Source organism: Trachymyrmex septentrionalis, unplaced genomic scaffold, assembly GCF_001594115.1.
Source record: "Trachymyrmex septentrionalis isolate Tsep2-gDNA-1 unplaced genomic scaffold, Tsep1.0 scaffold29, whole genome shotgun sequence".
Classification (NCBI taxonomy): domain Eukaryota; kingdom Metazoa; phylum Arthropoda; class Insecta; order Hymenoptera; family Formicidae; genus Trachymyrmex; species Trachymyrmex septentrionalis.
The window spans coordinates 2,082,816-2,095,357 of NW_017305451.1; the positions used below are offsets into that span (position 1 = coordinate 2,082,816).

General features: G+C 35.4%; 3 protein-coding genes across 3 annotated transcripts in view; 1 reads left to right on the top strand and 2 right to left on the bottom strand.

Annotated features, from left to right (window-relative positions):
* The window catches only part of LOC108749465 (cofilin/actin-depolymerizing factor homolog), a 7,800-nt gene extending 6,284 nt beyond the window's left edge, over positions 1–1,516 (bottom strand). Inside the window, exon 1 of the mRNA XM_018488214.1 lies at positions 1,329–1,516. Coding sequence (XP_018343716.1) covers positions 1,329–1,331 — 3 coding nt within the window. The 5' untranslated portion in view covers positions 1,332–1,516. The remainder of the gene's footprint in view (positions 1–1,328) is intronic.
* A 4,856-nt stretch (positions 1,517–6,372) lies between these two features.
* LOC108749309 (RNA polymerase-associated protein RTF1 homolog) lies at positions 6,373–10,021 on the bottom strand. The gene is made up of 7 exons (XM_018487910.1): positions 9,748–10,021; positions 8,892–9,147; positions 8,374–8,781; positions 8,056–8,296; positions 7,243–7,969; positions 6,897–7,164; positions 6,373–6,785 (listed from the first exon to the last, which is right to left on the bottom strand). The coding sequence occupies exons 1-7, from the start codon at positions 9,826–9,828 to the stop codon at positions 6,679–6,681; spliced, it is 2,088 nt and encodes a 695-aa protein (XP_018343412.1). The 5' UTR covers positions 9,829–10,021; the 3' UTR covers positions 6,373–6,678.
* A 526-nt stretch (positions 10,022–10,547) lies between these two features.
* LOC108749311 (40S ribosomal protein S3-like) lies at positions 10,548–12,170 on the top strand. The gene is made up of 5 exons (XM_018487913.1): positions 10,548–10,609; positions 10,710–10,788; positions 11,193–11,515; positions 11,597–11,784; positions 11,960–12,170. The coding sequence occupies exons 2-5, from the start codon at positions 10,756–10,758 to the stop codon at positions 12,142–12,144; spliced, it is 729 nt and encodes a 242-aa protein (XP_018343415.1). The 5' UTR covers positions 10,548–10,609; positions 10,710–10,755; the 3' UTR covers positions 12,145–12,170.
* The last annotated feature ends 372 nt before the right edge of the window (positions 12,171–12,542 follow it).

Consider the following 12,542-nt stretch of genomic DNA (forward strand, 5'->3'; position numbering starts at 1 on the left):
GTCCAAAGACCTTTAGAATACACCATCGCCTCATTATTTATATTTTTAATAATGGTCACGCGTCATTTTCTTCTACGTATATTAATGTATGATATATATATATATATATATATATACACTCGATTTAACCAAATAGAGCGTGTCATGTGCGCGCGCACAATCGATGTTTTTACCTAATGAGAAATGATAGAAAATATAAATAAATAAAGAAATACAACAAGGTTACAAAGGCGCCATTACAATGTTATGGTTACTCGAATCGAGCCACCGTCATTCTTTCGCGGCGAGCCGTTACCTTTTACGTCGTTTTATCAAGGCGATCGTCGCGACGTCCGGAGATATGCTCCTCGGAATGTTTTAATTTCGGCGAATGTTTCAGGAATTTCAGCGCGTTTCGAGTCTCTCCCTGGACGTCGCACGCGCTCGCATAGAAGTAAATCGAGATTAACTCCTGGACGGAGCTAAAAAGAGACGAAGCCGAGAACCAAAATCCCAGTTAACTTGAATTAAAAATATTTATAGAAATGGCCCTACATCATGAGACACAGGTCATGGATACAGGACCGAACTCGTGAGAGTGACAAGACACCGGTTGCAATCGGATGCAATGCAACGTTCGGAAAGGTAAAGGTAAGAGGAGACACAGATAGAGACGGAGCGAAAGAGACAGAAAGAGAAGGAAAAGAGAAAGAGAGAGAGAGAGAGATGGAGAAAGACGGAGCGAGAAAATGCAATCTCCCAGGCATAAAAGCACGATCTCACGCCGCGGTGACGCGCGATTCTCCGTCGTCACTGATCGGTCGGTCAATCAGCTCGCCGAAGTGGAAATGAATCATACGCTTCCTGGAAACGACGGCAAGTCCGTGCGTGCTGTCGCAAGGATCGTCACCGTCGCCGAACGGTAATTCGCGCGGAAGGTTAAAAAACGAGGTCTGCGATGCAGATAGATGAGAACAGAGCGATGAGAGATGGCCGGGACGAGGCGAGAAGACGCCGCGCGGGCGACTCGCGAAATTCTTCCGGGCGGCCGCCGTTGCGAGAAAGGAGGCGTATCTCGGAGCCGGGCAGCAATGGCCGACCGGCGCGTCTGCTGCGGCCATAACCACAAAAAGGCCGTCGTCGACTGCCGGGCCGGGTCGAACCTCGCCCGTCGCCATAGATAGATGCCGCGATCTCGACATCCGTCGCGCGTTTACGGAACGTTCTTTTCCCTCGTTGGGGTGGTTAATATCCGTGAATTGCGGATTTGCAAAACGACAGTGGCGGATGACGACAATGACGGCGGCGGCGGGTGGCGGTGGCCGCCGCCGTCGCGTCCGGATATTTACCATTTTCCGTAGCGAGCGATGTAGCCGGTGGGCAGAGTCACGAGCACTTTAACCGACACTTTCCCGGTGTATCTCGGCCGTGGTGGAACTGGATAGCGGCGTAGTGTCCAGTCGAAGAGATCGCGCGGCTGGCTCACACGGGCGAACGGGAAGGGAGGCTCCTCTCTCACGACCAGCCGGCTATCTCTCTCTCTCTCTCTCTCTCTCTCTCATTTTCTCTTTCTCTCTCCACGAATCCTGTATCCCTACGCCTGCGCGCGCAGCGCCGCCACGGCCCGCCATTCCGATTGGCCCGCGACGGGATGCCCGCGCCCCGTCAAGCGTCGTCAAAAATTCGCGATTGCGCGCCACCGCGCGCTTACAATAAGCGCGCGAGACAGAAAGATCGCGCGAATCAAAAATCTATCCGATATTCGGAACAAAGTATGCTAGTCGATACTGTAAAAGAATGAACGGATAATTAATACGTCACGTTCGACGATCGTGAATCGAATAATTAATGCGTTGCCGGCATTCACGTGAAATGAAGCGGCGGGCGAAATGAGAATGCGCAACAAATACGAATTGGAATATCAACGGCGGGGGTAGTAAACGCGATAACGGCGCGAATTTCCCGATAGAACGACCAAGGCCGATCCGGCGTGTACATACGCGACTTACGCAAGATCGATTCGCGGACACGCGACTTTCGGGAGGAATCAGTCATCGACGCGGGACGTGCCGGTCACGCGGTCCAATCGCCGCCAGGGACGTGGGGAAATTGCCTTATATGGGCAGCGGCGTGCGAACGATCTGTCTGGCGCACACGCGTCGCGACTGCGCGCCGAGTTCTCGCGATGCGCACCGAAACACACGACTGCGAAACGCCACGGTCGGTAAAACAGAACCAAGGGCGTATCGACTTTCGGCGCCTATGCGCGTGAAGAAATTTTCAATCCACATTTATACATTTAAGTCGTCCTTCAAAATGCGCCGCAATGTCGTTGCAGACAAGCCCAACTGCAATGCACGGCGTCGATACGAAGTGTTTGGGTTTTCACGAACATCGGCTTGTACGGCAGCGATATTTTCGTTTGAGCGCCTTGATCTCGGTCTTCTGGGTTGCCAACTGGTCGCACAACTGCCGGTGGTCATAAATTTTTTCACTAAATTGCGAATTGTGGTGTGTGAAAGCCGTGTTTCACGCGGATATAAACGCTTGTAGGCACGTTGCGTTTTGACAATGGAGGACCCATTTTCAAAATGCAATTTGACGATTTCGGCTCGTTGTATCGGTGTTAATTGATTCATGGCATAAAATAGACTGAAATGACGCGTCGAATAAGCCACTTTCGATGTCAATACGTCAAAAAATGGCGGAACTATTCAAGTTTCAAATGGTATCGCAACAGATGGCCCTGTACGAGTAGTAGAGTAGTAGAAAATTTACCAATCGTAATCGATTATTCTTTTCATTTTCGACTGTAATTAATTATTTTTTTACGATTTTTTAAGATCCTACGATTTTCATTGTAGACCTCGCGTTAGAAATATTGAAAATATTTATCGATATTTATTCATCAGATTACAATTATCTTAGTTAATTATTAACTTCAAGTAATATCAAGTAACGTTAATCAGCTGTTAGTGTATTGTTAACATAGATACAATTATTAATTTTTTGTTATATAACATTCAGAAAAAACGACTCACAGTTATGTCTAATATATGAAAAAAGATGAGATTAATTAAAAATATTACTTTAACAAATATTGATTTTATCGACTGAATTTTAATCGATAAATTAAATTAGTTAAAATTTATTAGTTAGTCGAGAGACTGCTATTAGATTTTCTGTTAGGGTAGATTTCGTGGAAGTACAATGAAAAGCAAAGATGATACTCGATACAGAAATTATATGCGAAACATACCGAAACATACCGTAACAAAATACAGAATTTGTTGACAAACATGATAATGCGCTTAGTCGATCTAAAAAATATATATGAGATCGTCTAGTAGAATAAATATAAAACATCCTAATAGAATAAACACCCTCATCCACGCACGCTTTCATATACATGTATAGATTTTGTTAAATACTGTTAGCAGTTACATAATTTACAATATTATTAATTTTGTACATAAGAAAGTAGCATCATTATACGTTTATTACAAAAAGATTAATATATCTTGAGCAGACAATATATACTTTAAGATTTGCAATAAATTATATAATTGTCGGTAATATGAAAACTACTGTATGTAAAAAATATGTATTAATAAAGGAAACACATATTGCAATGATAAAAAGACATTAGTACATATAAACATGAAGTATCTTATATGCATGTGTGATGTTGTATATCTCGAACATTAATAGCAAATTATATATATGTATATAAATAAATAAAAATTATATACAAATAATATATATAATATATATTATTACATATAAATGTATATATAATTTTGCTATAATATAATATATACTAGTTTATAATCTTATCCACTTCTTATCGCTTCTGAGTATTACAAGTATAAATATTGCTTCTATTTTATGCCATTACTTGGCACGATAATCCTTATATGGCGATCATGCTGTAGAGAATTACATGGCTGTTCACTGTATCAAAGATCCAGATCCAGATTAAATCCATGTCCAGAATACATATACCTCAGATTTTATTTGATCGTCACCTCTCGGAAGGCAATGGCAAATCACATGAAAGTATTAATTTGCCATAACAATCTCTTCTAATAGGCCGTTTGAAACCCAGCGTTAAAAAACTGTAGATTTCATATATTAATGGATATATATAGTGATATATCTAGAAGAGGTAATCATATCTCTAATAAGAACACGTTTCGTTTTCACGTTATAAGCATCAGTTCATCCGTGTTGTCTATTAAATATTGAACAAGGACAAATGATGCTTACAAGCGCTGCAAGCGCAAAACGAAACGTATCCTTAGAAACGATGGAAACGATGAATCTCGAAAAAAAAAAGAGAAAAAAATTCATTATTTTCTCGAACGCACAAATTTCACTATTATTATATTAACAATAACAGCGTAGAAAAACGTATCTCTGTGTAACTGGAATTGACTACTTGACTTTCGAGCTAAAACTGAAAGACAAGAGTGTCCATTAAGTCGAAGAAAGATAACACTCTCATCTTTTAGCTTTAATTGGAAAGCTAAATTATCAATTCAAGGTTGTGTTCCAAAATTGACTGCCAATACTAAAAATCTATAGTGCACGTGACGTAAACTGTAGCATTTTCAATTAGCAGTAAATTTGAAACACGGCCCTAGTATGCACAGAATACGTTTTCTGTTATTGTTGTTAATGCAAACGATAGTGAAATTAATGTATTCAAGAATATGATAAACTTTTACAAACAACATTGTTCAGATTTCTCTCTGTTTCAAATCCATCGTCTCTTGTCAGTGGTGACCTGGTGACCTCTTTTGTATGTATCACTTCTGGATATACGGGACCTACAATTTTTTTCAAATATATATTACATAAAAATAAGACTCGCTTTCTACAGTTTTACAGTATTTAGGGCTATACAGTTACCATTTCTTGACAATATTTCCTAGATCAGGAAAATAATAATTTATTACATGGTTAGAAGAAATATTCTGAAGTTTCTTGTGCTTAAATATATCTCCCGCCCCTAAATACACGTATATACAGTTTCGATAAAAGAAATGTAGAGACAATGAAGACGACTTATTATAATTTATAATATAATGTAATACGATGCAACATTCATTTTGTACATATTTTCTACATGTCATATATCATAAATACAATTATAAAATCGTAATACATTTCGTACGTTTGACACAATATTTTTCAGCAATATTAAAGTAATAAAAAAATAAGTAAGTGATGAGGCAGTATATTAACCTATTTTTAAATAAATTTAATTCGTTTCCTTATCAACAAGAGAATCGATATTGTTAAAAAAATACTTTTTTTATCATTGCATTAATATTGTAGGATCTCAAATGATAAAAATTATAATTCGAAAACATTTAAATATTTATATACAGTTTTGCTTTTCCTCAATAGAAATATTGAAGATATACGAGTAAATTGAGAAAGATGTCAAAATGATAATATACTGTATATAAATGAACAACACAAACGGTATAACATACACTACGTTCAGAATATGTGAATTAAAAGATAAATTTATCTAATTGATATTGATATACTATTGTAGTATTTACGTTAATTATATATATCTTCCATTTTCTGATAAAATGGTCTTTTAACAAGATTTTTATTCTATTGTATACAAAGTAAAATCTTATAGCATTTACTGTAATCAAAATTGATTTTTATATAAACGATTTGTAAGAAATTTAGTTATTTGGCAAATAACTTGATCAGTATAAATATGTCTTCCTTTTTTTCTATTTTTCATTTAAGTATTATAAGATATATTCCAAGTAGTACAGCAGCACTTGTAAAGCGCTAAAAAGCGATGATAAGCACTTTTTTATCGCTTTGTAAGAATTGTGTGCTACTTGAGATATGGTTGTCTTCCATGTGCATTGGAAAATGTGTGATAAAACGTAAAATTACATTTTTCGCAGCATCTAAGTAATATATCTCAGTAACCTTATTTCTTAAGTACTGTCATTATCAATCAAACAATTGTTCTATGTACGCAATTATTGCATGTGTACAATTATATTTTCCGTCCAGCAATGACAATGTCGCTATTTGGAGTACATAATAGGAACCGATTCGTTGAAACCATTTGAAGAATTGGAACCTTAATTAAAATCTCTTTAATACATTGAGTATGATGATGAATGATGGTAGTGATTATCGATTTTTTTTATAGGTCTTAATGGCGAATAAAGAGTTCATAACGAAATTTTGGTTAAGTTACATATAGTAATGTTTCATATATAGATATCTTATATAAATAATATGCATATGTCACATATCCATAGATATAATCATTAATCTGATATTATGTTATAAAATTCTAAAAAATTTTATAACAAAATTTCCATTAGATATCATATAGTTTGCATTATTAATATTCCTTTATTTATTATGTAACTGTAATATTACATAACTGTAATACAGTATTATTTAATCCTTCGTGTATAGGAAACCACTACCACTCAACGTATTAAACAGATAAATTCTTCATTAGTAGTAACATTGCAAGTGTCGTAAATAATCTAATCTCTCAGTCAATCATTATAAGAATGTATTCCCTCATTCTTGTTATTAAACAGAGCATTTGATAGATGAGGTGATATCTTTAATTACAAGATAACCTCGACAACTTAGCCTTATCGTATCTTTATGACGTTTAAGACATATGAACTGTTAGATAAGACCGCGTTTCTTTTTATAATCTTCTAGATTTAACGATCGGCGAGGTCCTGTATCCTTAATATTATTAATGGGCTTCGGTAAAACGCTAACAGGATTGTCTAGAAATAAAATTGTATAAATTATATAAATATTTGTACTCTACGTATATCTCATTTGTTTTAATTGCTAGGCAAAAATTTATAATTTCTTACACTTCTTGCAAAACTTACTTGGAATAGGAACTTCCAAATCGATTGTTATATCAAAGTCATGTGCGTCAAATAGATCTTCTGTACTTTGCTTTTTCTTAGATTCCTGTCCATTCTCTTTATCAACAGCCGACACTGAATCTCCAGCCGGATGAAGATTCGATTTATCATTTACTGGAACTGCTACCACTTCAGACTCATCTTCCGGCTTATACACCATCCTTGGCTTAGTACTTCGCCTGGTGAATGGGTCATCGACTTTCTTACCCTTATTAGCCTTCAGTTCTTCCTGTTATAACAAATTCGATTAAAATTGAAATATCATTAATCAATTGAAATGTTATAAAAAGTATATCCTAAACATTACCATTATAGCTTTCTCAGCTTCCTCTACATTTTTCTTTCGGTTGCGATCATTTATGTATGATATACTAGAAATTGTTGCCGTACGCATTTTATCCAGTTCTGATGCACGCTCTTCTAATTCACTCAATTCTTGATTAAGTCGACTAGCTGTCTCGTCATCTCCTCTACAATTAGCCGCATCGCGTTCTCTCATCAGCTGTGCTTTCTTCATTGCGTAATTGTATGGAGTCTGTTTGAATCTCTCCTTTTCACGTACTATTTTTTCTATATCCTCTTCTTTGAATTCGTATACCAGCGCTTCCTTAATATCCTTTAATTTTTGTTCTACTTCATCAAACGTAGGCGTCGATATTCCTTGTAGCGCACAAGTTTCTTTCCACTTAAAGAATTCAGAATCCGTGAATTCCTGATTTGAAACAAATTCCAACCTGAATACACGTTCCTGTGCACCATGACGTAATTTCAATCCCTTATTCGTCCTTGTACCACCGAGTTGATAGATCTTTCCTGTCTCACACACACCGCTTATCTCAGCTACTCTATAGACAGGTTTGCCATTATTATTGCCAATTCCTATTCTGACAAAGCAACCTTGCACTACTCTGTCAAAGAAAGGTAAATGAACGAATCTCTCCATCTTATGACGGGATAGTCGAATCTTATTTAGATCTTCCTTAGTACTGATGTATACTGGTTTCTTAGGTCTAGCTTTGTTGCTAGTAATCGATCTAAAATAATTATATTAAATAAGAATATGGCTGAATAAGAGAGATACAAAAAATATCATTGAATAAAAAATAGCCTAAAAACTTACTTTTTATCGTTGTCGGAATCTGAATCGCGACTTTCACTCGAAGATGATCTACGTAGAGGGGCTGGTTTAGTTACTTCTTCCTCTTCTCCACTATCCGATGAACCACTGTCATCGGAATATATATCAGATGCCTTAAGTTTTGTTTTGTTTGCAGCTGCTTTATGATCATCTTCCAATTCTTCTTCCTCCATATCCTTTGATTGTTGTTGTTGTTGCTCTATCCTCTGTTTCTCTTTTTCCTCTATTAATAAAAAAATGGGATTAGAAATATTTCTAATATTTCTGATGAAAGAAGATAACAATATATGAGAAATCTACCTCGTTCCTTCTTCTCTTCGCGTCTAGCTTTGAGCAACGACATTGCATGAAACTTCTTGTCTTGCTTTTCTTCTATTGTCTTCTTGCGATCTTTACTCCTCTCTTTAGGATCTGGGGCTCGATCTATTTTCTGCTTCTCTTCAATTCCCTTCTCCTTCTTTTTCGATTCCTTTTGTTTTTTCAATTCCTGTTTCTTGGCCATTCTTAATTTCTTCTCAATCTCAAATCTTGTTTTCATAATTTCACGTTGTTCAATTCGTTTAAAGATTTCCTGTTCACGTTCTTTCTCAGTCATTTGTGCAAGTCTAGCTTGATCCTCCGCATCTCCCATAAGTTTGTCATCATAGCCATCGTTGAATTCTTCTTGGCTGGAACTGGAACCACTCGGATCTGAATCTGATACTTCACCTGTTACAATAAAGTGATTGTTATTTATAATAGCAAAACTTAAGAGATCATACTCACATATTTAAGAAAAAACAAAGTATACATTTGTAAAAGATTTAATTTCCATGTACCTTCTTCTGGCTCCGAAAGCTGCTTAGCTGGTTCTTTCTCACTGGCACTGTCCTCTGAGCTGGACTTTGTCATCTTTCGTTTACTTCTCTTTGATGGTGACTTTTTTTTCTTTGTTTTTCCAGCTTTGTTATTCCAATCATCAGAATCTGATATATCTGAATCATGTTTGGTGTCCTTAATGGATCCGTTATCCTCATTTGATTGAGAATCATCTTGGGATTTTCCTTTCTTTTTCTTTGCCAATGACAATAGATCCTAAAATTTAGTGAAGAGACACATGCTCAATTACTAATAATAAAATTATAGAAAAAATTATAACAGCTCAGTTCCATATTGTGTGCATTGTGCTCCATGAGTTTTGACAAGCAATCACATTATTAATGTTACTGACATTATATGTGTTATAAACAATTATATATTGCATTTTATATTTTATATTACGTACAGTATACTTCTTGCAATTGTTCTACAAGCATTAAAAAGAAAAAAATCTAGATAATTTAAAAATAAAAAACTAAAAATACATTGTTTTATCTTAAAACATTGATAATTCAGAAATTAATAATTTACTGAATTATTTAAGCTGAAAATCCAGCTTGATCATTTAAGACTTTTATTACCTAGTGTATTCACATTACAATCTTAAAAAATACTTGGTTTAATATTGCATAAAATTCGTACATATATATTTCTGTACTTGTATTGGGTATTACCGTAAATTATGCAAAGTCGCTTAGAACGTAAACGCAGTTTAGCGTGCACTTTACAATTCATGAACGGAGATAAACATACGGTATGATAATGGACGTAGAAGTGAATGGCACAGGACTTTTACATAAAGGCTAAGCTATTTACATTGTCCAAGTCCGAACCGCTCTCCGACGCACTCCCGCTACTGTCGGAATCTATGAGGGCCTGATGCTTCCTCTTGGGCATCCTGGAAACGTGTGCCCGTCAATGGAGAATGTAAACGATAAAATTTCACCGTGCCTCATACGATGCGAGCACGGGGAATCAATCGAAGTAGCTTTCAGAAGCGTATAAATCAGAGATTCGAGGCAGAGAGAGAGCAAAAATGGAAACAACACGAGAGAAAGATCGTAACAACACCGACACAAGCCGCGAAACGACAAGCTGTACGTTGCGAGATGGAGGGATGAAGTCTCGCGCAAACGCAGTAGTGCCAGCGCTAGCAGACGCCGTTATGCAGGCTTCACACTGCCAATAGGAAAATTTTCCATTGAGAAAATTAGTGCAACTGACGCACATTGAATGCAAATTAATTCACATATTTTCAGTATTGATAAATAACTTAATAATAACTAACTAAATAATTCAGTATTGATTAATCCTTTTATATTACGTATTTTTTGATGTCACGATAACTTCATAAGCTTAAAAGGATTAAATTATTTATTAACACTGGAAATATATAAGTCAATTTGCTCTCAATTGTACCAGTGTTGCATTAGTTTTTCCAATGGAAAACGCTTATCTTTTCTCAAGATAAAATATTACCAGCTAGAAACTCTAGGAAGTGAATTTTCTTATTGGATTGTATTGTCGTATGTTGCAAGAACCAATCAGAAGCGTCAACAATTGATATTACGGCTTCTGATTGGTTGTTATGACTTTAAAATGAATTGTAGACTCATCGTATTGTAGACTCCGCATACGGCCTTTATGGAATCATATAAAACACGAAAGGTTAAGAAAAGTAAGCGGTCTATTAATGTTATAAATTTAGGAATTTATAAATTTAGATTTATATATGTTTAAGCACAATTATAATTAACGTAATTCTCTTTATATTTTAGTCGTAATTCAATTGAAAGAAATCTGTGATTCATCAGTATCCTGAATATGGAAAATCGTTCAATATCGAAGAAGAGGAAGGTTAGTAGTTTTTTCAAGAATTTATATAATAAATATAAAATATATAATAAATTTGAGCAAGCATAGAAATATATTTATTGCAGTGCTGAAAATTTTTGGAATAATATTTCACCGGAATAATGCTAGAATCGTAATGGAAATGCTTTCAGTGTCACATATGGATTCTTTCACATGTGGTCTTCACGATTCCATGTGTCTCGTTACAAAATGATTTAAAATATATAAAATTTTGTGGAATCTAGATTGCTACATATTAGTGTATTTTACAACAATTTTATTTCTATATTTGATATTTAACATTTAATGTGATAGTTTTTTCAATAAACAAATTTTCATGCTAAATTTTATATATGATAAAAATAAATTAAATTCAGTATTAATATTTCTTTTTTTTTTATTTTCAGTTTGTGGGAGATGGTGTCTTCAGGGCTGAGCTAAACGAGTTTTTGACTCGCGAACTTGCTGAGGATGGCTATTCTGGTGTAGAAGTTCGTGTTACACCAAATCGAACAGAAATTATCTTGTTGGCTACCCATACACAAAGCGTACTCGGTGAAAAGGGACGTAGGATCAGAGAGCTTACGTCTGTAGTACAGAAACGTTTTAATTTTAAAGAACCGCAGAATGTTGAATTGTATGCCGAGAAGGTCGCCACACGTGGCTTATGTGCAATTGCACAGGCAGAATCCCTTCGATACAAACTGATTGGTGGCCTCGCTGTACGAAGGTAAAGTTTAGAACTTTATTCTATGTATTCTGTTAATCTTATTTTTTATCACATTCTATTAAACATTTTGTTTTTAATCAGAGCGTGTTATGGTGTCCTCCGTTTCATCATGGAGTCAGGAGCTAAGGGTTGTGAGGTGGTTGTCAGTGGCAAACTGCGTGGTCAGAGAGCGAAATCAATGAAATTCGTTGATGGTCTTATGATACACTCAGGTGAGCCGACTAACGAGTATGTGAACACTGCCACCCGGCATGTGCTTCTTCGACAAGGTATGATTGCATTATCATGATTATTTCTTTAATATGTAATATAATAATGTACTTATATAAAATTTAGTTCGAAATATATATTCAGTTTATAATATATAATAAAAAATTAGTGTTTTATTTTTGGTATTTATATTTGTATTTTTTTATTCTATATTTTATTTTAAATATATTTTAGGGGTATTGGGAATCAAGGTTAAAATTATGCTTCCTTGGGATCCTAACGGCAAGAGTGGCCCAAAAAAACCTCTTCCCGATTATGTATCTATCGTGGAGCCGAAAGAAGAGGTACCACCGTCAGTTCCGATTTCCGAGGTGAAGCCGTCCAAAGATCTACCTCCACCCGCTCCTATTACCGTGTAATAAATTGTAATAATCATTTGAAATACATTTGGAAAGAAAATACAAAAGTGTTCTACTAAAAAATATTTCAAATGTTTTTAATTGAAAGAATTTGTCGACTGTCTTGATAGTTCAACACATTTTTATTTTTTAAATTATTCATTATTTTAAATATGATAAATATCAAACAAAAGTCGCTTGATCGAGAAAATAGTTTGATCCATTTTAATTGTTCCATAATATAGAAACGATTAGAGATAAGCGATATCTCTATTGTCTCTATAGGGTGCATTCCATGTTTTACTTTATACTTTGCAACATAAAAAAAAAAAGTGGAATCTTTGTTTGACACTTGATTAAATGAATTATTATTTAGCAAATATTAAAACAAGGTATTGCAAACGCCATATGGAATGTAT